The sequence below is a fragment of the Hesperophylax consimilis genome, chromosome 11, assembly GCF_061612785.1.
Source record: "Hesperophylax consimilis isolate HC1 chromosome 11, BYU_Hcon_1.0, whole genome shotgun sequence".
Taxonomy (NCBI): Eukaryota; Metazoa; Arthropoda; class Insecta; order Trichoptera; family Limnephilidae; genus Hesperophylax; species Hesperophylax consimilis.
In genome coordinates, this window is record NC_142846.1 from 14,543,239 (window position 1) to 14,570,028 (window position 26,790).

Here is a 26,790-nt window from a genome sequence, read left to right on the forward strand (position 1 = left end):
AACAGGTACAATATTTATAAAGAACTGTGCGAATAACACTGCTACGATCGCTCTGACTTATGAGCTTGTTTATTATCGAGTTATTGTTGAGAAAAGAACGAAAAAACACATAATGCGAGCCTTTTTAAAGACTTCAAAACCCACTACATGTAAATAAAACACTTGTCATCGTGATGTCTAGCAGTAAAAATGAAACCTGCTATACCGACCAAATTGACACTATTTTCTAAGCAAGGACTCACACCATTTTGGTTAAACGTAGTAACTTCAAATTTCTAGACTACAGATGTCGGTAGCCTGCAAAATTGAACATATTGCCAGGGGGCGGGATTCAAAAATTGCACTAAATTTTTGAATGATAATCTATTTAAAAATAAACTATAAACCAAACAGAATAAACTAAAAATTCTTAATCTAAATATACCACAAAAATACTAACAAAATAATTCAAAATAGCAGAAATTAACAAAATAAAACCCCCTTTTTTTTATGCCCTACTGGTAAACTTATAAATTTAACTGTATAAATGCTGTTGAATTACTCTATTAATTAACTAAAAATAACTAGAAAATTATTAATCCTATTAAATAACCAAAAAAAAATTCAAAAATGACTAAATTACACACGTCTGCATACTAATTTTTACATATTTAAATAGTTCAATAACACAAATAATATAGTTTACACTGAACACAACACAATTATTGTTCCTTTTTTTTTTCTTTCTTCTCAGGTCTTCTGCTTGATCCATCCAAGGTGGAGTCGAGAAGATAAGCATCATAGTGTAATGTACATAATCAATCCTTGGTAAGGTCCGGGACGTCAATTACAGGTTTAGTGTCTGAATCCAGGGGCATCAGACATATCTTTGTGATGGGCCTCACAAAGACTCCTTGAGGTGTTTTTAGTGTAACAACTCGTACTACTCCATCCGCTCCAGGGTGTGTATGCAGAATTCGGGCCATTTTCCATAAAGGTGGAGGTAAATGATCTTCCTTTAAAATCACCAGATCGTCTTTTTGCAGTGCCCGTTGAGTGCTGGTCTGCCATTTAGTTCTCTTTTGTAGTTCCATCAGGTAATCTTGCTTCCATCTAGACCAAAAAGATTGAATTAGCGAACTGATCCTCTGATATTGAGTTAGTCTGTTGTCCGGTATCGCCCGGACGTCTCTCTCAGGAATGATACAGGATTCAGTGCCTATAAGGAAATGGTTTGGGGTAAGAGGTTGGTAATCATGGATGTCGTCGGATAAGGAAGTTAATGGACGGGAGTTCAAACAGGCCTCAATCTGACAAATTAAGGTATATAAGAGTTCAAATGTTAATGAAGAATTGTTAGTGATTCTATATAAATGGAATTTTGCTGATTTTACTGCTGCTTCCCACAAAACTCCCTGATTAGGGGCTCGAGGGGTTATGAACTTCCACTCAATACCTCTGTTCACTAAATAATTTTGAATATTGTCGTTGTTTTCCCTCAAGCTGGTGTACAGCTCTTTGAGTCTGCTGCTAGCTCCTTTAAAATTACTAGCATTGTCGGAAAAGATCTTTTCAGGTTGTCCCCTACGGGATATAAACCTTTTTAAACTGTTCAAAAAAGCATTGCTAGATAAATCCGAAACTAATTCCAAGTGAACAGCCTTGGTTGAGAAGCAAATAAAGATACATAAATACGATTTTGCGAGGGAAGCCTTCCTCAGCGTCCCACTTTTAATTAGAATTGGTCCGGCGTAATCTATTCCGGTGATAGCGAAAGGACGACTCGGCGTAATTCTTTCGGGTGGCAAATTTCCCATGATTTGATGACCGGTTCGGGGACGACATCTAAAACATACAACACATTTATGTAATATCTTTTTAATAGTATTTTTACCAAAGATGGGCCAAAATTTTAATCGTATTTCAGCTAACAAAGCTTGAGGTCCTGCGTGTAGGTTTACATAATGGTAGTGACGTATTATCAATTCAGTTAGCTTATGTTTAGCCGGCAAGATAACTGGGTGTTTTTGTTGGTAAGATAAATGTGTAGCCAAATTCAACCTACCGCCTACATATATTAGACCATCATGTAAGAAGGGATTAAGAGATTTTAAATTACTTTTCTTGTTGACGATGCCATGGTTTTTTAATTCTTTCAATTCCTTTTGAAAGGCGTGTATTTGAGCTGATCTTAATAGACATTTCAAGCCTGATTCCAATTCAGCCACACTTAAATTGTCTGAAATTTTACCCTTAACACTTCTGCAGTTATTGACAAATCGCAATACATACGCAGTAACTCTTTTCAATTTAATAAATGATGAGAATTTTTCAAATATCTCCCATTCTTGAATATCTGTGGATAATAGAATATTTTTGCCTTTGAGTTCAGGAGGGTTTGAACACGAAATATTTGATATAGGCCAAGCGTTGACTCCCTCGGTCAACCAACTTGGTCCATTCCACCATATTGCAGAATTTATCAATTTATCTGTAGTGGTTCCTCTTGAAAGTATATCTGCTGCATTGTCGGCTGATGATACATGTCTCCATAGATCTGGATCACTAAGTTCTTGTATTTCGGCTACTCGGTTTGCAACGAAAGTAGCCCATCTCGTAGGTTGACCTTTCAGCCAGCACAACGTTATCATGGAGTCACACCAATAATGTGTGTCGATCTCCACTATATTTAACGCTTGTTTTACGTTTTTAATTAATTTAGCCAGTAGCACAGCACTACAAAGCTCCAACTTGGGCAGGGAAATACACTTCAATGGCGCCACTCTTGATTTGGACGTTATTAAATGTGAATGCCGCTTACCGACATGGTCCACCGACACCATGTAAACGCAGGCTCCGTAAGCTTTCTCAGATGAGTCGCAAAAACCGTGTAGTTGTAGATATGTAGATTGCCTGCAAATAATTTTTCTTGGTATTTTCAACACATTTAGTTGAATTAATTCTTGAAGGTAGGACCTCCAGGGTGCTAATATTTCATTAGGCAATGGATCATCCCACGCTGCTTTAGACTGCCATAACTTCTGCATTATCAATTTGGCTACAACTATAATCGGTCCTAGAAGACCTAATGGATCGAAGGTTGATGCGATGCAAGATAATATCTGTCTTTTACTCTCGGTTCGACTTGATGGTTTCATTATTACATAAGAAAAATAATCAGATTCATTATTCCATATTAATCCTAATATTTTCTCAGTCTTTGGATTGTCAGTAATAATTTTTTCAGAATTGCCTGATTCGGCAATCTTAGCTTGGCCCGACTCGGCTGACAACTCCAAGACATTGGACCTCCATTTCCTCAAGGTCATCCCCGCAGACAAAAAGATGTTGATTAATTGCTCTTTTAACTCTCTACAGGATTCCATGTCATCTCCTCCGGTTAACAAGTCATCCATATAGAAGTCATTTTCTATGACCTGACTAGCTCTAGGAAAATTTATATTGTTATCCATACCAATTTGCCGTAGACTTCTAGTGGCTAAGAAAGAGGAAGGCCCCAGACCATATGTGACTGTCTTCAGACGGTAATGCTTGAGCACCTCCTGCGGCGACTCGCGTCACACTATCTTCTGCAGGTCACGGTCCGCTTCACACACATTAATCTGGCGGTACATCTTCTCGATGTCAGCCGTCAGTACTACTTGATGTTTCCTGAAATGCAATAGTTGGGTGTATAAGTCCTTTTGTATAACAGGTCCTGTCATCAAGGCGTCATTGAGAGAAATTCCATTTGAAGTTTTGGCGGAGCCGTCAAAAACGACCCTCACTTTAGTAGTAGTGCTTGATTCTTTTATTACAGCGTGATGAGGTAAAAAATAGGATTCACGATCCCCCTTTGACTGGTCACACACCTCCATATGACCTAATTCCTCATATTCACGCATGAATTGTATATATTGTGTCTTCAATTCGGGATTTGACACAAATTTTCTTTCTATATTTTTAAATCTTTTTTCAGCAGTGAGCAATGAACTTCCCAGCTGATCAATGCATGCTCGACGCGGTAAACTTACTACGTATCTACCGTCGTCTTGTCTAGTATGAGTACTAGCAAAACTGGCTTCACAAGCCTTTTCTTCATGATTTAGAATCTTAGTGGGATTAATCTCCTCCAATTTCCAAAATTTTTCTATTTGGTGACTTATTTTATTTATAGATAAATTACAACAATCTGATACAGGCCTTTGCTTTGGGTACATGTGGATTGGTCCTGATATGATCCATCCCAGTTGCGTACGTTGAAGTGTTGGTCCCGATTCGAGTTTCAATCTATCGTTGGTTAGGATTTCCCAAAAGCTCTCCGCGCCCAACAGGATGTCGATGGGTGCAGCTATATTGAAGTTCGGGTCAGCTAGCTCCAATCCTCGTGGTAACTTGAAGTCTTTTTTCGCCATTGTCACTTGTGGTAAATTTGTTGTAATCTCCTGTAAAATCAGACATGATATTTCACTTTTATAATCAGTATGAAGCGAATTCATCTCCACTGAAATTCTCTTTTTTATGTGAGTGATGTTATTATGGATCCCAGAAACGGGTTTGTTTATCAATTCACATGGTAAATTTAATTTATTAGCAAATTCTGCTCTCATAAAATTTGACTGGGCCCCTGAATCAATCAGAATGCGGGCTTTAAAAATTTTATTGTTACTACCCACAACTCCTATGTTGGCAGTTGACAATAATATTATTTTTTTTGCTTTATCCGATGCAGAAAAATTCGATACTGAAACCTCGTTATCAGCATCCATATTGGAGGCCTCCCGCAGAGGTACCTCATTGTGTAGTAAGGTGTTGTGATTATCTTTGCCACAACGCCTGCAAGAAAAGGTTGCCTTGCAACTCTGTGCCTGGTGACCCACCTTTAAACATTTAAAACAAGCTTGGATTGATTTCGTAGCATCAATCCTCTCATGTAATTTTAATTTCAGAAATTTTTTACAATAATAAATATGGTGACCTTTCTCGTTACAATAAATGCAGCTGTTAGCCTTTACCGCTAAAAATACTGATGAATCTTTTTTGCAATTATTGTTGCCTAGTTGTGTTTTATGTAAGCTAGAAAATTTTTTCTCAGAAGCGTTCATCAGTTCCAATACTTGGGCTCTAGCAGATAAACATTTTAAGAATTCCTTTAACGTCGGTAATTCGTCTTGTAATATATATTGTTCCCAATTTTTTCGGGTAGCTGTGTCTAATTTATTTGATATTATATAAATAACCAATGGATCCCATTGATCTACCTTGACCCCGATATTTTGTAATGCCTTTAAACTAACGTTTGTTTCATCAATTAGATACCTCAATGCTACAGGCTCTTCTTGTTTCATGTCTTTTAATGAAAATAGAGCTTGGATGTGTTTATGAACGGTAGTTCTTAAATTTGCATAACGTTCATTTAATAATTCCCAAGCGGAAATGTAATTTAATTCAGAAATTTCTAGATTAGCAATTATCTTTAATGCGTTTCCCTTTAAAGTTGATTGCAAATAAAAGAATTTTTGTACGTTGCTTAAATTACTATTGCTATGGACTAAAGTCTTGAAGGTTTCGACGAAATTAACCCAATTTTTCTGATCGCCATGAAATTCCCGTAATTGGAGGTTGGGTAGTTTAATTTCCACCTTACTTTGATCGACGGATTCGATCGCGCCTTTGGCCGTTGCCAAAACTGAGAAATATTGGTTTTCGAAAGCTTCTCGTTGACTATAATTTTCAATTTCGTCTGAATCCGGTAACATTTCAATTTTCTGTTGAACTGCTTCGAATTCATCTAACAATGATTTCACCCGCTCATATCTTAATTTAATTTCATTTACCGACAATGCATTTAAGGAATCCGCGAATCGGGTTAGTTTTCCTTTGATTACGCCGCGTTTGTTTATTAATGACTTCATATTTTCCATTTTTAATTATATTTTGTTAATATCGGTTGACAATTATTTTATTTTAGCAAACACCCGTTTGAAAGAATACCACGACAATCTTGACAATACTATTTGAGAACACTATTCAATAATATTATATTCTTATTTTCAAGTGGGTAGTGATTTTATTTATAATATTGACTCTATTTAAGATTAATCTCGTTTAAATTACATGAGACCTGAATAAACATAAAATGGATGATAGGAAGGAAAGCACTGAATACTTATCTCAGATTTGCGATGTGGTCCACTTTCCTTAATGATTTCCAGTTTCAATCAATTTTGTATCCTTTTGGCTGCTGGTTCTTTGTTTTTTTTTTACATACAATCTCCTGATCGTAATCCGGTTGAAGGATCAAATGTTAAAAATTGGGGATGATCCTTTTTGAATAAAAACTGGTTTTCTTGACACCACTTTACATTTATTTCAAACTATTGAAACAGGTACAATATTTATAAAGAACTGTGCGAATAACACTGCTACGATCGCTCTGACTTATGAGCTTGTTTATTATCGAGTTATTGTTGAGAAAAGAACGAAAAAACACATAATGCGAGCCTTTTTAAAGACTTCAAAACCCACTACATGTAAATAAAACACTTGTCATCGTGATGTCTAGCAGTAAAAATGAAACCTGCTATACCGACCAAATTGACACTATTTTCTAAGCAAGGACTCACACCATTTTGGTTAAACGTAGTAACTTCAAATTTCTAGACTACAGATGTCGGTAGCCTGCAAAATTGAACAACGCCCATCGATTCGAATTGGAATGCGTACCTCAGTTTGCCTGCTCAGCCACACTAAATAAAAACAGCCTACTTGGTGATATTTACCGTTATAGATTGGATAATATAATAAATTTTCTAACAGTGCGTTAACTTTGTTTTTAGAGTGCCGTTTACCACCTAGAACTATGTGCAGTAATGTACCTGCTACGTTATTTTAATTAAATTATTCCCATATATGTAATTAAGAGGCTGCGCACTATGGCAACCCCACTCCCGGCTATGTTGTGCGACTGAAGGTAGTGGTGACAAGTACCTGGCTAAGCAGATCTGGTCACTAAACACAACTACAGCCATTTAGAGAAACCAGGGTGATATTAAGAGTATCTACTACAACTAGGTGGAAATAATAATGTTCCTGCAATAAGTATTATATGAATTAAATTATAAATTATTTGTGAAATAATTAACATAAATTAATTAAAATTAAAGGAGAGGATTTTATTATTATTATGATAGCAGGTTTTGTGTGACAACCCTAAATATATATTTCATTAAAAACAAACTCGTTCACTCAGAGTGCACATGTTTGTTATTGCTGTAAGTAAATTATAACTCTTTGTAAAAGTGTGTTAACTAAAAACTGTAACAAAATAATGGATTGAGTAATTGTTAATTGAAGTACTAGTACATATTGAAATATTTTGCGTGTTGGAAATAAGCCAACGTAGCTCAGTGGTCCAGAGCACCTGACTGGACATCAGAAGGCACGGGTTAAATTCCCGTCGGCGGCATTTATTTTTACTCGGGAGATATTTTCAATTTGTATGGATATTTTCGGCGACTAATTATTGCTTATAAGATAAGGGGTTTTAAAAAATTTTCCCATATTTTGCTGCAGGTGGACTGTGAACTGATTCGCCATCTAAGTGTTTTTGCAAACGTTCATTCTAGCCGTGAAGAAGTGAAGCAGTCCAAAAGAATTGCCACATTGCACATTCACATAGAGCGTGTCATAAATAGAATAAGAGAATTCAGAATGCTCAGAATGCATGCGAGTACTGATCACAATCACATACTGATCCCACGATTGATCACATTATTATTATAGTTTGTGGTCTCATTAACACACAAGCGTTACTCATTAAAACGTAACATTTAAACCAAATGCTATTATTGTTCTTGTGTGAGACCCTCCCATGTGAAGGCAGTATATCTGCACTGATGATGTATACTGCAATGTATTCCTTACCGTGGGTAATGAAAGTGACCCCGATAAGTCTTACGATATTAACTGAGGAAAAAATCAATGAATGGAGTAACATTATTTACATAGGACTTGAAGGAAAGACTGGTGGAAAATATATGTTTTTAAATTTTTTATTTTTATACTACAGAAACACATTACAGGAAATACAAAATGGGTTAAAAAAGAGATTAATTTTTACCACCAGTAATTATGTAAATTTTAGCTAACTAACCATAACGCTGTTTCTCCACAGGGGTAGGCAGAGAGGACGGACTGCCAAACAACTCAGTCTTGGCACACACTTCTTGCCTCATTTACATTCATACATCTTCTCATACATACTCTTCTATTATTCTGACTCTTGACATGGCCCAACTCGAGTATCTGATTCACTTGATCGTGCCATGTCTTCCTCGGGCGTCCCCGACTTTTGCTACCATTCGCATTTGCGTCATATATTCTCCTTACGCTCCTTTCTTCGCTCATTCGCTCTACATGCCCAAACCGTCTAAGCGTTCCTTTCTTAATTTTACACATTACGCTTACATCAGCCTTGCACTCTTTGCGGATCTCCACATTTCTCACACAATCATACATGGTTTTACCACAAAAACGCCTCAGGGATCTCATTTCTATAGCATTCAGTCTACTTTCATTGCCAGTTCCATGCCTCACTTTATTATACATCAGGGTAGGTACCAGCACTCCATTGTGGACTTCTAACTTCCCTTCTTTGGACATTTTTTTGTTATCGCCAACTATGTTCAGTCCTCCATTGATGGAGCTGCCTGCATTAACTCTTCTTTCAATATCTCTGTCAGCCTTCCCATCTCTCATAAACATACTTCCTAAATACACAAACTCATCCACTTGCTTCAAGTATTCCTCATTCACAACTATATTGTACACTGCTTTCGTACTCTCTCTTTCAAACACCATGACTTTAGACTTACTTACATTCACCATTAACTCATTCTTCATACATACTTCATTCATCCTAGACACGAGAGACTGTAGATCTTCCATACCGTAGCAATCAGCACCGCATCATCAGCATACAACAGGCAACATACTTTCAGATTACTCAAATTCGCACCCAATCCCACCTCTTTCAATTCTTGCACACAATTATCCATGTATAGATTGAATAACCACAGTGAAATTACGCAGCCTTGTTTAATGCCTTTTGTGATATGAAACCACCCCATAAAACCACCGTTCACCCTAACACATGCAACGCTTCCCTCATGCAGAGACGCAATTGCCTGAGTGAGATTCGTATTCACTCCATACTTGGACAAGTATTTTAGTTTCTTATAAATAGCTTGGGACCAGAATGTTAAGCACTTGTCCATTAGAGCTAAATAGTAATTTTGATCATATTCCATGCAACACACAATAACCTCTTTTGAAATTTCAATGTCAGGTTTTGCTACACAATACATACCTTTGCATTTTTTTTCTAAATGCATTTGCAATTGCATCTGAGATATGTACCTATCACTGGGTTTGTCCATGGCGACCGTGAAATATCTTCTTAAAGCCATATCACTAATTGGACATTTGACTTCTACTACGCAATTGTCTCCTATTGCATCTGGAGACGCTCCAAAAAAAGGATGCTGATTGGAAAGAATAAGGCCACACTTCTCAAACTTTATTTGAAGTATTTGCTCTACTTATTTCAATACTTCAACCTCTAGAATTCTGCCACGTCTGAGAAACTTAGTGTCTACTAGCTTAGCACCTAGAATGCTCTCAACGAGGAAGCCATCCATGGTTTGACAATGAGCAGCTTTATGGGCTTTAAGCTGGGTCCAGACATGTTCTTTTCTCCGTACCGTACCTCCGTTTCGTATCAGCGTCGCGATCAAAAACGCTAGTTTGGACGCCCGTTCGGTACGGTACGGTGGTACGGCGTCTCGATACGGATAGAGGTACGCTCCGATCCATCGCGAGTCGGTTTTTCGACCCGTTCAAAGGCGATACGGTACGGGTCTGCGCCAGTCTGGACGTGTTCGCGGCGTGCGACATCTTTCTCTGTTTTTGAACAATTCTAACTCCCACCAACGTCGCCTTTTTTGTTTTTTTTTGTTATATTATTGTGAATAACAATGAAGGACGCGCAAGCAATCGTCAAATTCTCAAACACTTCCGCAGTCGACGACATGGTGGGAGGAAATGAACACGCGATGATCGCAGCGACGTTACGGAGATACGGGCTCTTGATCGCGACGCGGATACGAAACGGAGGTACGGTACGGACAAAAGATGATGCGTCCAGAGTTTTTGGATCGCGACGCTGGTACGAAACGGAGGTACGGTACGGACAAAAGAACATGTCTGGACCCAGCTTTAGATGCGGTAATTCTAGCATACCTTAATAATAATAATAATAATAATAATAATAATTTATATAGCGCCGTTTTCGTTTATTTTATTATAATAATAATAATAATAATAATATTTGAATAATTTATATAGCGCCGTTTTCGTGAGAAATCACCTCAAGGGCGCTGTACAAATATATTTCTTAAATAGTTAAAACTAGAACTACTGACTTGCGTCTGAGACTTATATCTAGAGACTTACGACTAAGGCCTATAACTACTATCTTAATAAAATATATATTTAAATATGTAGAAACTTATAACTAAAATTAACATTAACAATCTAATTTTACAAGCGCCAGAAGAAGGAGGAAGTTCTATTATATTAGGGTGTTTATAAAATTAGTTTTTATTTATGTCATAATGGACAGTGTCATTGCCCAAAAATCATCTGAGCTGCCCTTTCACAGGCAACTGTGCTCGTATTCTGTTGGCAATGTTTAAAGAAAATTACAAACCATATTATGTAAGGAAAGATTTTCTATCACCGTTGGGTCGATAAAATATTTCACCAGCTGAATGTCTCGAACCGAGCTCGTTGCTGCTGTCTAAAACTGATTTTAAAAAAGATCCATCGCCTTGTGACAAATCAGTAGTAGCAGCTTTCCCTAAACCTTTATAAACTTCATTGTGGTTTCAATTTTTTTATTTTTTTTATTGTTGATACATTTTTTTTACAATATTTCATATTTCAATTTAGTAATGTTGGCCTCACTGGGTTGTTTACCCGTGCTGAGGCCCCCATTTTATAATTTAAGAATTTATACATTTAAAAAAAAATAAAAGAAAAACAACATTAAAATAAAGATAAATTTAAAATAAAAAATAAAGATTAAAAATTAAAATATAATTATAACACTAAAAGAAAAATATCAAAAGAGAATGTAAATCGGCATTTATAATGATATATGTGTTTGTGCGTGTTGCGTGTTTTATATATTTTTTTTGTGTTGCGTGTATATGTTTTATTCTTTTATGTTATAGTATTTTGGTAATATTGTTTTTTTGTTCTTTAATCCATTTTTTTATTTTGTGTTTGAATTTTTTTTTATTTTCCTCAATTTTTGTTTCAAGTGGAAGACTGTTGAATGCTTTAATAGCGTGGTATTTATGGTGTCTTTGTCCAAAGGTAGTGTTTACCGTCGGAGTTTTTATGTTTTCTTTGTACGCTTGTCTGACCGGTCTATTAGTGATATTTTGTGTTTGTTGGGGTTTGTTTTTTTGGTCGAAAATGTAGTTTAGTAGTGTTTTAACATATAATTGGCGTATATCAAGTACGTCACAGCTTTTAAATATTTGGTCTGTGTCGGTTAGTTTATGTTTTTTGAGTATTACCTTTAATATATTAATTTTATATATATTCAATAGCAGCCATCTTAGACCGCTTCCAGTAACATTGAGTGGATGTTTTTGGAGGGTCTTCGCTTCTTCGGTGCAACCATGATAATAAAGTTACCACATGTTTGCAAACGCCTAAAACAATAAGAATAATTAGTATTAAAGCCAATATAGTCCAGTCAGTGGGGAGTTTTACCTTGCAAAAGGTTAGGTAGTAGCGATTTTGATATATGTTGTTAAGATTGGGACTCTAAAGAAAAAAAAAAGTTTTCGACCTTGGGAGGGTCGAGCTCGATCTGCCATCTTGGATTGAAGGTGCCAAAATTTGTTTTTTTCAAAATAATTATGAAGTGGTCGTTTTTACAACCAAATTGTTGAAGGCAAACTTAAAGACAACTAAATTACCTACGTTTTTGTAGAAAGTTTTTTTTTGTCTAGTCTAATAGGAAACGAGTTACAGTGGCGGAAATGTGAATATTTTTCTAAAAAATGATGAAATTCCCTGCTTTGTAATTTTTTCGGGTTATTCATTACATAATTATAATAATTTTATTAACTCATTTCCACACCACCATGAGGAAGAGAACATGGCGCATTTTTTTATTGTGGTATCCCCAGTAGGTCTACTCCACAGATATACCAGCGATGGTAGATTTCGAAATTATGTTACATTACTATGAATTATGTTACTATAAATTATGTTACTTAATAACAGTCTTCGTCATCAATGTCATCATCTAACTCATTGCCTGTGATACTGAGATTCTGGCCTTCCATTGAGAAAATCTCTTCTTCTTCGTCCTCGACATCGATGTGAACCTCTGGCGAATTTCGGCATGTTTGACCATTACAGCACCCACATACAATAGAACACTTCAATCCAGCTTTCCTGCAGCTACATGCAACGCCGCATCCTTTTTTACAATTGCATGAAATAAATTTTAATAAAGTCTCGGGTGCTGGTTTCTTTGTCATTCTTACTGGAACAAGCCCTTTGGTGTCACGTTTCCAGCCCCAGTTTTCTGGATTTTTTTGGATTCCATACCATTTTTGGATTTGATGGTACGTTCTAAATGCATGGTACCGTGCAGCGTCGTTCGTTGGTGGCAAAGAGGCAAGATTGAATTTGCTTTTTGTTGTCGACTTTGCGAAACATTTGTAGCGGATTTCTTCCAAGGTTTCCCTATCCATGTCACCCCCGTACAAAGCAACAAGAAAGCGTGTTCCTTCAACTGCTATGTCTTCTGGTGTTGCATCATGTTGTTTGAAGATTCCTATCATGGCATTGAGTCTTGTGTCGTTTTGCACAAGCGAACAAAATTTTGTTTTTCCTTGGTTGAAGAAGGACGATGTTGTATCGCAGCCGCTAAAGGCATGAAGAAACAAAATATTCTCAGCCGCCTCTTTGTATTTCACACTATTCGCGGAATACAGTCATTCAAAAGTTTTGCCTCTCCCGGTTTTGCGAAGATATATACTACTTTTGGGTAGTGCTAATGCTGTCAGCAGAACTAGGAGATCAACGTCTTCGCCAATAATGAAAACAGCGTCATATGATGAACACAAGGAAATCGCAGTATTGACAATCAACTCATCAGCATCTTCTTCAGCCTGCTTAACTGTAAAATCACCTGTATAAATTGCTTTGTAAGCATCGAAATCAGACGGACTTTGTTATTTTCATTGGCTAAAAATCGTTCTTGTGAAACTTGAACTGGCATTGTTTCATCGAAAAGAACATCTGCAGACATGAGCATCCAGGCAACGTCCTGTAACCAGGACTCAATCAGTGTTGCCAAGTCAGCTGTAGACTAGGATCCCACTATAACAAATCAACGTCATCGAGCACACGAATGATGCTAAATAAGTATATTGTAACGTAGAAATACGTTAAAATGATATTGTGTAATATGTTCGTACAAAATTTATCAAGAAAACTGGAGTTTTACAATTTTTTGTCAACATTTTCTTCTTTCAACCGCTGTAACTCGTTACCTATTAGACTTACAAAAAAAAACATTTTACAAAAAATGTATGTAATTTAGTTGTCTTTAAGTTTGCTTTCAACAATTTGGTTGTAAAATCAACAACTTCATAATTATTTTGAAAAAACCAAATTTTGGCACCTTCAATCCAAGATGGCGGGTCGAGCTCGACCCCCCCAAGGTCGAAAACTTTTTTTTTTCTTTAGAGTCCCAATCTTAACAACATATGTGAAAATCGCTACTACCTAACCTTTTGCAAGGTGGAGCCCTTTTTTATCCCCCACTGACTGGACTAATAATGTAATGTTGAAAAAATGGGACACAAATTCATGAACAAACAACGATAGAAGTCTCTTCTCTTTCACTAACCTTGTGATGCCGGACAATCTTTACATTTGCAGGAATCGATTACTTCTTCTGCTTCGTTGCATATCAAAATTACTGAATATGCCTTATGCATACGGACTCTGTGCTCCGGAGTTACCCGGGCCTTCACAGTGTAAATGGCACCAATACGTTTCACTTGGACGTAACCAATTTCACTGTCTCCGCAACTCTCTCTGCAGGATCTACACATTATATTTACATTCATCATTATAAGGCACAGGATATCTTTGTACTATTTTCACATGCCAAAATATTATACTTTACTGAAAGTCAGTTTCAAAAATATTAGCGGTTGGATTTTACAACTGTCAAATTTTAGTAGGAAAGTAACCACTGTAAGGATTTATTTCGCATTAGATATAAAACACATTACTTTAACAAAAGTATTGTTTGAAAACCCAAGATAAATCATGAAACATTGCGATCATGATACCATATCGATACCATCATGATCGCGTCGATTTTAGGTAAATTATCGTGGTGTTCTTGTAGAAAACCACTGTCTGACATGGTGGTATGTATTTAGATATATGTTTTATAAAAATAAATGGATTTAGAATGCGTAATTAAACGTTTATAAAAATCAAACAGAAACGGGAAAAAAAACACTATAGATGCAACTTGACGTCAGGGCGGTGTGATGTCACAATCTAGCCTGCCAATCGTGTCTCGTTTATCGATATTTAAATTTTCATATAACTTTAAAAGTGAATTAATTAAATTAATTTTTTGGGGGGTTTTACGTATGATATTCGGGCTTAGGTAAATTCTTTACATATATTAAATGCATTGAAAACACTATATTACATACACTGCATGACATATTGAAACAAATTTAAAACTTTTTTATTTTTTGAGCGTGAACGGTTTCAGCTTATTATAGCCTTCTTCAGACTAGTACAATTATTCCTTAAACTATGGTTTATATACATAACACTGGGGGAAGGGGTGGGGATTAACAGGAATGGTATACAATGATTTTATTATAATTATATAAATTTTCCCACCTTTGTTTCACAATTCGATTTCCAATTATTTGGTTATTACCAGTTAGTAGGCCTAATTACCTTCATTTTAGACTTTTACCTCTACTATCAATATATTCGGAACTGCGCAGTATATTTTCAAAATGCGAGTAGTTATTACCTATTAGAAAAATACACTTATATTATTCAAATTTATTATCAATGATTTTTTTTAAAGGTATCGCTTTCATGCTTCTCAATTTCCTCTTCAAAACAATCAACGCATTGTAACTATCATCATCTGGTTTAAGGCTTCCAAGAAAAATATCACTAAAATTGTCTATCTTTTTATCTCTAGCTTGTGCGTACTGTACCTACCGCTTGTAAAATCGCACTTGTCATAAATAACTAGCTTGCCGGATTGTTTGGTTTTCGGCTGTAAAAATTTACTTATCACAGCCAGTGATACACAACCCGCGGCTCCATTCTTGCGGCCCGTATTTCATTTTCATACGGCCCACTTGGCTATAAAGAAAAATCTAAATGTTTGGGGTAATTCTTGAAAACCCTTTTTATTTTTATAGAGTTATTTTTTTATAGAGTTTTGGTTAATTTACGCTGCACTTCCTAAATGGAACCATATTTGAAGAACCGATTTGCATAACAAAATTCAACAGAAACCTTAACTCTTCAATTTAGCTATCGAACCCCTCCCCCTCAACGAAAATTTAAAGAAACCCTTTGTAGGTCATAGGCTTTTTGAAAAATAGGCAAAGCTCTGCTGAAAAAGTTTTGTATTACTATCATAAATTTATCCCGTGCAGGGATGGAGACACTTGTAACTAGATACCTTCATAAACATATTTATGGGTTTTTAAAACAAAAGAAGATGTGTAAATGAAACAAATTTGCGAAGCTCAAATTTCGCGCGACTTTCGCAGATTTTATGATAATTTTACATTGTTCCCGAAGGATAGCAATGGTTCACATAGCTGATAATCTTACACAGGTAGCGCTATAAAAATATGTATCCGTCCCTAACGGGATAGGAAATTCCCGCCTCTTTGTTTGTTACTACTTACTTCAATAATAAACGATCCATTCGTGTATTCAGAAATTGTGTTGACAAAATTATTTGCTCGGTCAGTCAACAATTATTTGAAGATAATCCTGAACTAAAATATCGTTTTGTAATTGCTCATTATAGCCATGAACTCTCTATTGCCGTGATCGTTATAACCAAGTTCGACTGTATTTACATTACTATTGACTCAGTAGAATTGAGGGGTGTAGCCAGGTCCCATTCTCCTTTACTGAAAAATAAGTGTATTTCCAGGTACCTACTGCATGCCAGCGGAAGGTGTGAAGCTCACCCCGAGAGACAAGTTGCTGTCCACTGAGGAGGTATTGCAGCTGGCCGAGGTGTTTGTGAAGCAGGGGGTCACCAAGATCAGGCTGACTGGCGGGGAACCAACTGTCAGGAAAGACATTGTACAAATAATAAGTAAATAAATATATTATATACTTTTCGGAATAAATTTATTGAGTAAAACCTCAAATTGTAATATTTAAATATTGAAGACAATATTAGTGATTTCTAAACGAAAATCTGAAACAGAAAAATCAGAAAAGGAAACGGTCACATCTGGGACTCGAACCCAGGACCCTTGTCTTTCCGGGACAGTGCTCTACCAACTGAGCTAATGGGACCCTATTCCCCTCGGTCACTTTTTAACTGTATCATACTTTGAATAAGAACTACTAACATTGTCTTCATTTTTTCACCGCACATTTTTATTGGCAACTATCTTTATGTATGATCGCAAGATTCAACCCGAACCAAATGCAATCCAGACAGCGTCTGTTTAGATAAACCTATCTTATTTTTTTTTATTTTTAATGTGCGACATCTGTTGACTTTTCTGCAAGTCTAGAATGAATATTTATTTTTCGGAATAAATTTATTGAGTAAAACCTCAAATTGTAATATTTAAATATTGAAGAAAATATTAGTGATTTCTAAACGAAAATCTGAAACAGAAAAATCAGACCTCTTGCGATCATACATAAAGATAGTTGCCAATAAAAATGTGCGGTGAAAAAATGAAGACAATGTTAGTAGTTCTTATTCAAAGTATGATACAGTTAAAAAGTGACCGAGGGGAATAGGGTCCCATTAGCTCAGTTGGTAGAGCACTGTCCCGGAAAGACAAGGGTCCTGGGTTCGAGTCCCAGATGTGACCGTTTCCTTTTCTGATTTTTCTGTTTCAGATTTTCGTTTAGAAATCACTAATATTGTCTTCAATATTTAAATATTACAATTTGAGGTTTTACTCAATAAATTTATTCCGAAAAGTAAATAAATAAATATAATTTATTAGTTGTTTCCCATAAAAACTTCCTTGCAAACAGAGTTTTGGATGCATGGAACAAACTTCCACAGTATGTCATCGATGCTCTAATACCAACCAATTTAAAGCTTCATTAGATTCTTATATGGAGAGACAAAGGATTAACTTATTTTAAATTTAAAACAACTCATTTACTGTTAAATTTACTGTGAACTTGGATATGAGGGCATCAGCAGAATGCTGCCTGCTCATTAAATAATAATTAAAAAATCATATCAGGTTGTAATGATACGAATTTTGAAAAAAATGTTTTTCTCCACACACAGGTATATATTAAGGTATATCTCTTGCGGCATAATGTTTTCAAAACATCCAACAAAAACAAATCCATTCAGTAGGGCCACAATGTTTTTATTTTCAGTGGCTGATGGAAAACAAAAAGAATTGTGTCCCCGACCCAATGTTTTTGTATTCGTCGGATGTTTTGAATGCATTATACCGCAGGAGACCCGACTTAAGTTCCATGTTTAAAAATGGCCTGCAAAAATTTGCCATTTAAAATATATTATAGGCAGTTACTATATCAATTTAACCCCCTTGGTAGGTACCCACTTAATCGCTTGGCTGGATTTGAAAAGGTTTTTTTTAAAATTTGTTTTGGAATTCAAGGTTCCAATTTTGAAAGTTCACGCTTGAACATATGGACAGATTTACAAACTTGCAAAGGAATTATGATGTATAATTATTCATTTTAGATGCATTATTCTTTTATTTTGTAGAATCTCTAAAATGTCTGCCAGGCCTGGAGACAGTGGCAATGACCACAAACGGGCTGACCCTCACCCGGCAGCTGGTGGCTCTGCAGAAAGCGGGACTGGACATCATCAACATATCTCTGGACACCCTCCAGCCTGACAAGTATGAGAAGATGGCCAGAAGTCGGGTGAGTTTTAAGCTGATAATATAATCCTTCGCTTCGATGAAGTGCCTGTGTTACTTCAGCAGTCCCCGTCCATTGCACGCCCAGCCAAGTGAATAATTATTAATTCTTTTCCAGGGATTTGAAAGGGCTATGGCAGGAATAGACTTGGCCCTGCAGCTGGGGTACAGTCCTGTCAAAGTAAATTGTGTGGTCATGAGAGGTATTTGATTTATTTTATTTGGCAAATTCAAACACTTTCATATGTCAGAAATACTTATATGTATTTATCTGTTATGTCCTTGATATATCAGGGGGTAGTAATTGAAAAGTCCACTTCAGATTTTTGATTTCCAATTAATTATCACTGAACACTTTATACAATGTATTAACTTAATGAACGACACACACCTGACCTGTCACTCGTAATCTCAGAATAGCAATGGCCGGTTATTAAAACACACTCGCTTTCTCATTCTTGCATCCCTATCTCACTCCTCCAAACTCACAAATTGTTCAGGATCTCAACTTCACTCTCCTGACAGAGCAATCCGGCGTGGTGAGTCACCAGATTCCAAGGAAGTATGACTGGAGTAACTCTTCAATAATAACTCCAGCTCTCGAATATTGGTCTTTATTTAACAATAAAAAAGACCCGTAGGGCAGCTCATGTAAGGTGAGCCCAATATTGCTATCTCTCTCCGCGGTTTTATAAACCACATGTAAGTGAAAACCTGGCAGCTCTGCCGTTTTGCCAAAACGACCCGCCCAAGACGGATGGTAACAAGAGAAGAAAGATTAAATCCGTGGCAATACGAAATTGCCCCGGCAATCGCTAACACAAAATAAATGTTGCCACACCATTAGGGTGACAAGCACCAATATTAATATTTCAGTACCTGAAATCTTAACATATTCCCGCCCCAAAACGAGTATTAATGAATAGTCGTTTTTCATAAAATAATGTAGGAAGAGATTGCAACATTGGTACTCAGAATTTACCCAACAAGTTCACATACAAAAATAAACAATATTCAATACATGGATATCAAAAATAATAACAATAAACTTATAACAACGTATATAACCCTATGTCAGACTTGACATTAAAAAATAAAAGTCTAATAACGTAGAAACTTCTGGTGCGCTGCACCCACTTATGAGAAAATAGCTTATCACTTGGCACTGTTGAGCCTGACGGCATTTTGATTCACACATAACATCACTTTTAGTGTTGTAATTGGTTCTTAATCCAGTTTGGAGGAAGGATCCTCCATGGGAAGTAGACAGAGCTGTGTCACGGCTCTTTTGGTGACACCTCTGGCCGTCCTCAAGGAGACGACGCGGACGCGTCCGTCTTGACCAGGGTGGATCTCCGTCACTCGCGCCATCCTCCAGTACTGCAGAGGTAGTTGGTTGTCTTTGATTATGACCATGTCACCAGGCTGTAAACTGCGTTGACGTCCTTCTTGCCATTTGACTCGGTTCTGCAATTCTGCTAGGTATTCCCGGTTCCATCTGTGCCAAAAAGATTGAACAACGGTAGACATCTTTTAGTAAATATTAAGCCTGTTTGTAGGCAGATGATGGATATCAAGCTCAGGCAATGCTAACAGGTTGTCGCCAATAAGGAAGTGTGAAGGAGTGAGTGCGTTTAAATCATTTGGATCTGATGTTAATGGAGTCAGAGGACGGGAATTTAAACAAGCCTCAATCTGTATTAGTATGGTATTCATGCCTTCGTATGTCAAAACAGTTGACCGCATGGCTTTTTTTAAATGTAACTTGGTCATTTTAACTGCACTTTCCCAAAGTCCACCGTGATGCGGTGAGCGGGGAGGCAAGAAACTCCAGCTAATATTCTGCTGGGCTAAAAAATTATGGATTTCCTTATCAGATGCCTTCAAAAAATCAAATAGTTCACTAAGTTCCCTATAACTACCTGTAAAGTTAGTTCCATTATCACTAAATAGTTGTGAGGGTTTACCCCTCCTAGCTATAAATCTTTTCAATGCATTCATAAATGCCATTGAAGTTAAATTAGTCACTAATTCTAGGTGAATTGCCTTTGTTGAAAAACAAATAAATAAACATATGTAAGATTTTACACTCTTAGCATTTCTGGTTAAACCAGACTTAATTAAAATTGGACCTGCATAATCTATGCCGGTTACATAAAATGGTCTTTGGATTCGGAATCGGTCAGCAGGAAGGTCACCCATGAGCTGGCGACACTCGCGCGGACGGACTCGGAAACATACAATACATTTATGCAGTGCTCGCTTTACTGCGTTTTTACCAAATATTGGCCAAAACCGTAAACGCAGTAATGCGAGCAGAGCATTACATCCTAAATGCAAATTCTCATAATGCAGATGGGTTATTATTAAGTCAGTCAACTTATGATTTTGTGGTAACAAAATTGGATGTTTTTGAGAGACCGAGGTAATATCAGATTGTGATAGTCGACCTCCAACACACAATAACCCATCCTTCATAAAAGGATTTAGTGCCTTTACCTTGCTCTGCCTAGATACAAATCTTCCATTACTCAAAGAAGCTATTTCATCACGAAATGCGAATCGCTGAGCGTTCAAAATCATTACATGCATGGCATGTTCCAGTTCGATTACAGAAAGCTCGTCGACCCGCATCGGTTTTCATTTAGAACAGTTATGTATGAAACGTAACATATAAGCAACTACGCGCCTCAGTCGTCTTAATGAAGAATAATTATTAAATATTTCCCAATCGACAGGACTACTAGTAACCAAAACTATCCTCGCCGTTTCTGTCTTCCACAATCTTTGCATAATTATCTTACCGACAATGATTACTGGGCCTACCAGTCCTAAAGGGTCAAAAACTTTTGAAATTAATGATAAAACTTGACGTTTTGTTACTTCTAACTTTGAGTCTATGTTTTCTACCTGATAAGTAAACTCATCAAGTTTGGTGTCCCATATTAATCCTAGAATCTTAGCTTCATTGGATTCATTTGGCAATAATTCCAAATTATCTTTAGAATCATTAATTGAGGGTGCATTAGACCTCCATTTTCTAATCTCCATGCCTGCTGTAGCAAGCGCATTAATGATTTGGGATTTAAGCAAGTGAAAAGTATCAATGGAATCACTACCAGAAAGAAAATCATCTACATAAAAATTTTCCTTAAGGGATTTACTAGCTAATGGATGAGTAAATGAAACGTCATTACCTAGCTGGTGCAGACAACGTATTGCTAAATAAGGCGAAGGAGCCAAACCATATGTCACCGTGTTTAGCGTATAATGTTTCAAACAATCCTCCGCATCCCTTTTCCATAATATACGTTGGTAATTTCTGTGTTCCGGGTTGATATGAATTTGGCGGTACATCTTTGCAATATCTGCGGTGACTGCATATTGATGTTTTCTGAAAAATACCAAGTGACAAAATATATCATTTTGAATGGTGGGCCCAATCATTAGAGCGCGATTCAAAGAAATCCCTCGAGCGGGTTTAGCCGACCCGTCAAAAACAACACGAATTTTAGTAGTTGTGCTTGCTTCTTTAAATACAGCGTGATGTGGTAAATAATAAGTAATTTCATCACGTTTTGGAGGTTCACATTCAGTCATGTGACCTAACGCAAGATACTCATCAATAAATTCCGAGTATTGTTCCTTTAAACTAGGTTGTCTTAAGAATTTCCTTCCCATTGACGCTAATCTACCTTTAGCAATACTAAATGAATCTCCTAATTGAGATAGGTTAGATTTAAACGGTAAGTTGACTACAAATCTACCGTTTGCATCGCGTTTATGCGTGCCTTCGAAAATCCTTTCACATTCACTATCTTCCAGAGAGTGATGCTTACTATTTTCGGTTTCTTCAACCTTCCAAAACCTTTCTATTTGGTTCTGCAAAGAATTTAATGAAATATGACAAACTTTAACTGGCCTCGTATTATGACGACTCTGTACAGCTCCTGATATTATCCAGCCTAGCTCCGTTCGATGCAATGTAGGTTTACCCTTTCCTAACTGTATCTGATCCGTACGAAGCACCTGCCAGAAAACCTCTGCTCCGATCAGCATATCAATAGAAGCTGGCTGGTAAAACTGCGGATCAGCTAACCGGACACCGTCTGGAATGTTCAACATTTTTGGGTTAATCACGGTCTGTGGAAGATTGCAAGAAATCTCATCTAATACCAAACAAGATATTTCATCCTCGTATTGAGAACATAATGATTTAAATTTAATGTCAACTGTTTCCTTTACATGAATTAAATTATTATGCAAACCTGAAACAGGTATGTTCAATTTTGTACAATGCAAATTTAATCTCTTACAAGTATCCTTTGTAATAAAATTAGACATTGAACCTGAATCCAAAAGTGCGCGTATTTTGTGTGTTCCACCGTACGCGTCTTCTATTTTTACTATTACGGTAGATAGTAAAATTTCTCGCCCGTTCATGTCGCTATGACACGCTAAATTCACTGGTGCCTCCGACTGACCCTTGCCAGTTGAAGTACCCGCTTGTACATTATCAGTATTGATATGTAACAGAGTGTGATGTTTTCGATCACAAACACTGCATTTTTCCTTCCACCTGCACACCTTTGAAGGGTGCCCCGGTTTTAGGCAGTTATAACATAAATTGCTCTCTGAAACGAACTTTCTTCGTGCCGCTGGTGCTTTGTTAACAAATATTTTACAAGAATAAATGAAATGGCTGTCATTACACAGCATACAATTAACGTTGCTTGACGCTAACGTAACCTTGTTCGTAGAATTCCTTTCCTTAAAATTAAAAAACTTTGGTTTTGTTGCAACTGGTTCCGCTTTCTGTTGCATTCCACCATTATCACCTTGGATAGTTTCCAGGATCTGCGACCTTTGTGAAATAAAATTGCTAAACTGCTCGAACGTAGGATAAACTTTATCGCACTCCATGGATTCCCACAGGCTACGTGTGTGATTATCTAACTTTGAGGTTAGATTATGTATAATTAATGTGTCCCAATGTTCTGTTGGAAGCTTTAAATTATGTAAAGCTCTCAAATGAATGTTTGCTTGATCAATAAAATTTCGCAATTCATGATGATTCTGTCGTTTTAACGGTGTAACATTAAATAAGAAATTCAAATGTCTATTTGCAATAAGTCTGACATTTTCGTATCTTGAAATAAGCATCGTCCAGGCTGAACTATAATTATCCCCGGTTATTTCTAGAGAACTAATCAAATCAAGTGCGTCTCCGGACACATAACTAATAAGGTAATGAAATTTCTTAACATTATTTAATTTACTGTTATCATGAATTAGGGCAATGAACGAGTTTTTAAAAGTCAACCATTTATGATTGTCTCCTGAAAAAATAGGTATTGATATTGGTGGTAAATTCACTGATGTAATCGGGACATTTTCAATCTTCTTAAATTTTGATAATATTTCCTGTCCTAATGCAATTACATTAAAATATGTACCTTCAAAATTATCCCTCGCGTCATGATCTTCTGATTTATTCAATAAATCAATCTCCAGCTAAATTTTGGAGAATTCCATCAGAGAAGGTTTGATGGCATCTAATCTCGACGACAATACGCTGAGCCTAATATCATTTTCGTTGCTTAAATAGGTTTCAAATCTCGTTAATGAACCTTTCAACACCCCGCGCTGTCTAACCAACTTGTCGAGTTCCATTTTTTAGAAACGAATAACACAATAACCTGATTTAAAACTACACAACTCGAAACGGCAGCTTGACGTTTGACGTGAACAAAATAATACTATGGATTATAAAGAAACCAATTACAATACTATGGCATGCAAAGACAAAGCTTGCAAACGCGTGGCTAGAGATGTAGGTAGGCAAAGCAAAGTTATTCGGCAGAATACAACAATAAAAATTATTATCACCAACAATTTTATGCTATTTTGAAAGCATCTGATTATGAACACCCGAATATAATTCGATATAATCAATACGAAATAATGTGGCATCTACACAGATTTTTAGCTTTTTTAAATGGAATTTGAAAGGACAATGAAAGGAAGGCTACAACCTGATTTGCTGTGCATGCGAGCGTCGTGATGAGGCTCGCTTGATCAATCCAATGATGGTGATGAGGACGCCGACTGGACCACTCCCGATGATGATGAGGCCCGACTGGACCACTCCAAATAATGATCTTCCGTCTCAAATGGATCAATCCGAATAATAATAATCCGGCTCGATGGATCAATGTTCAGGATCTTAACTTCACTCTCCTGACAGAGCAATCTTGCGTGGTACCACCAGATTTCAAAGGGAAGTGTGACTGGAGTAACTCTTCAATAATAACTCCAGCTCTTGAATATTGGTCTTTATTTAACAATAAAAAAGACCCGTAGGGCAGCTCATGTAAGGTGAGCCCAATATTGCTATCTCTCTCCGCGGTTTTATTAACCACATGTAAGTGAAAACCTGGCAGCTCTGCCGTTTTGCCAAAACGACCCGCCCAAGACGGATGGTAACAAGAGAAGAAAGATTAAATCCGTGGCAATACGAAATTGCCCCGGCAATCGCTAACACAAAATAAATGTTGCCACACCATTAGGGTGACAAGCACCAATATTAATATTTCAGTACCTGAAATCTTAACACAAATACTACATTATTATTTATTTATCTATTTATTTATTTATTCATTTAGGCCCGTCAGGCTTTTACATAAAACAAGTATAAATTTAAAATTAAACAATAACTTTGTAAACATCACTTATAGGTAAATACTTAATGCCGACCGGGTTTCGCTACAACCGTAGCTTCATCAGGGCAATATAGTATTATACAGTATAGTATAGTATTATACTGCCCTGATGAAGCTACGGTTGTAGCGAAACCCGGTCGGCATTAAGTATTTACATTAAGTGATGTTTACAAAGTTATTGTTTAATTTTAAATAATAATGTCACATCACAAAGTAACCGCTTCATATGAAGAAACAAGTATAAATTAATTACATTACATAGTGCAGTCAAATTAACGCAGTAATAATAAAATAAATAGTCATATTTTTATTCCCAGCTGCTTGAATGGAATTTGCAATTCAAATATATATAGCAACAAAAGAATATAAAAAAATAAGTTAGGAACAAAAGAATTAACGTAATACACATCAATAAAACAACTACAAAAAAAGAGAGAAGAAGTAGAGAAAAAAGGTATTACATAATACCTGCCTGGAGTAAATAACAAAAATTAATATGAAAGAAAACTAAATTATAAGTTAAATATTTACATAAAAAAGTAAGTTACAGATTAAATATGATTTAAGATTTTCACGGCCAAAAGTATTTTTGTTATTTGTTTTTGGGGTATTATGCCGTGTTGCGCTAACTCCTTCTTTAGCCAACGTTTCGGACAGCATTGCAGTGTCCATCATCAGGGCAGATGTCTGAAAAAAAAAAAGTTACAGATTGTTCAAAATTTATTTATATTTTAGTATGGAATAAATGAAAATATCAGTGGAGCTGAATTTATTTCCAAGCTTATGTAGCCTTTGGACTGGGTAGTCAATAAAATAGTTGATTTTAGCTGAATGAACAAAGAACAACTCTGGAAGTCTTGCGCTACGATTTGGTACTCAAAACGTTATTAGCTTAGTTAAGTCAGGTATTGTATGCTGATGATGCGGTGCTGATTGCTAACAATATGGAAGATCTACAGTCTCTCGTGTCTAGGATGAACGAAGTACGTATGAAGAATGAGTTAATGGTGAATGTAAGTAAGTCTAAAGTAATGGTATTTGAAAGAGAGAGTATGAAAACAGTGTGCAATATAGTTGTGAATGAAGAATTCTTGGCGCAGGTGGATGAGTTTGTGTATTTAGGAAGTATGTTTACGAGAGATGGGAAGGCTGACAGAGGTATTGAAAGAAGGGTAAATGCAGGTAACTCCATTAATGTAGGACTGAACGCAGTTGGCGCTAAAAAAAATTGTCCAAAGAAGCAAAGTTAGCAGTCCACAATGGAGCACTGGTACCTACCCTGATGTATGGCAGTGAGGCATGTAACCGGCAGAGGAAGGATGAAAGTAGACTGAATGCTATAGAAATGAGATCCCTGAGGCGTATTTGTGGTAAAACCATGTATGATCGTGTGAGAAATGTGGAGATCCGCAAAGAATGCAAGGCTGATGTAAGCGTAATGGGTAAGTTAGTTCAACAATCTCAGTTTTAATTTGATGTGCTTTATAGTATAGGGGCCAGATAGTGGAATTGTATTCTAATTTACTTCTTACTAAGGCAGTGAAATCTTAAAATAATAGAGTAACTTAAAATCTTTTACTGTTCTTAAAGTAGTAATGATTGATAATTAATCAAATGGCATTAAAATATTGGAAAAATTGTCACATTTCAGGTATTGCATGTCTAACGACATTTTTCAACTAATTTTGTTTTGCAGGTTTCAATGATAATGAAGTCAATGATTTTGTTGAATTCACTAAAGACAAGAATGTTGACATCAGGTTAGTACAAATTGAGAAGTCAGAATTATTTTTTTTGATTGATAAAATATC

The 26,790-nt window shown here is 36.3% G+C and overlaps 1 protein-coding gene across 1 annotated transcript in view; it reads left to right on the forward strand.

Annotated features, from left to right (window-relative positions):
* Positions 1-26,790, forward strand: part of Mocs1 (Molybdenum cofactor synthesis 1) — a 44,928-nt gene that overhangs the window by 4,738 nt on the left and 13,400 nt on the right. Inside the window, exons 3-6 of the mRNA XM_089637333.1 lie at positions 16,304-16,471; positions 18,098-18,261; positions 18,376-18,460; positions 26,676-26,739. Of these exons, the coding sequence (XP_089493459.1) occupies positions 16,304-16,471; positions 18,098-18,261; positions 18,376-18,460; positions 26,676-26,739 (481 nt within the window). The remainder of the gene's footprint in view (positions 1-16,303; positions 16,472-18,097; positions 18,262-18,375; positions 18,461-26,675; positions 26,740-26,790) is intronic.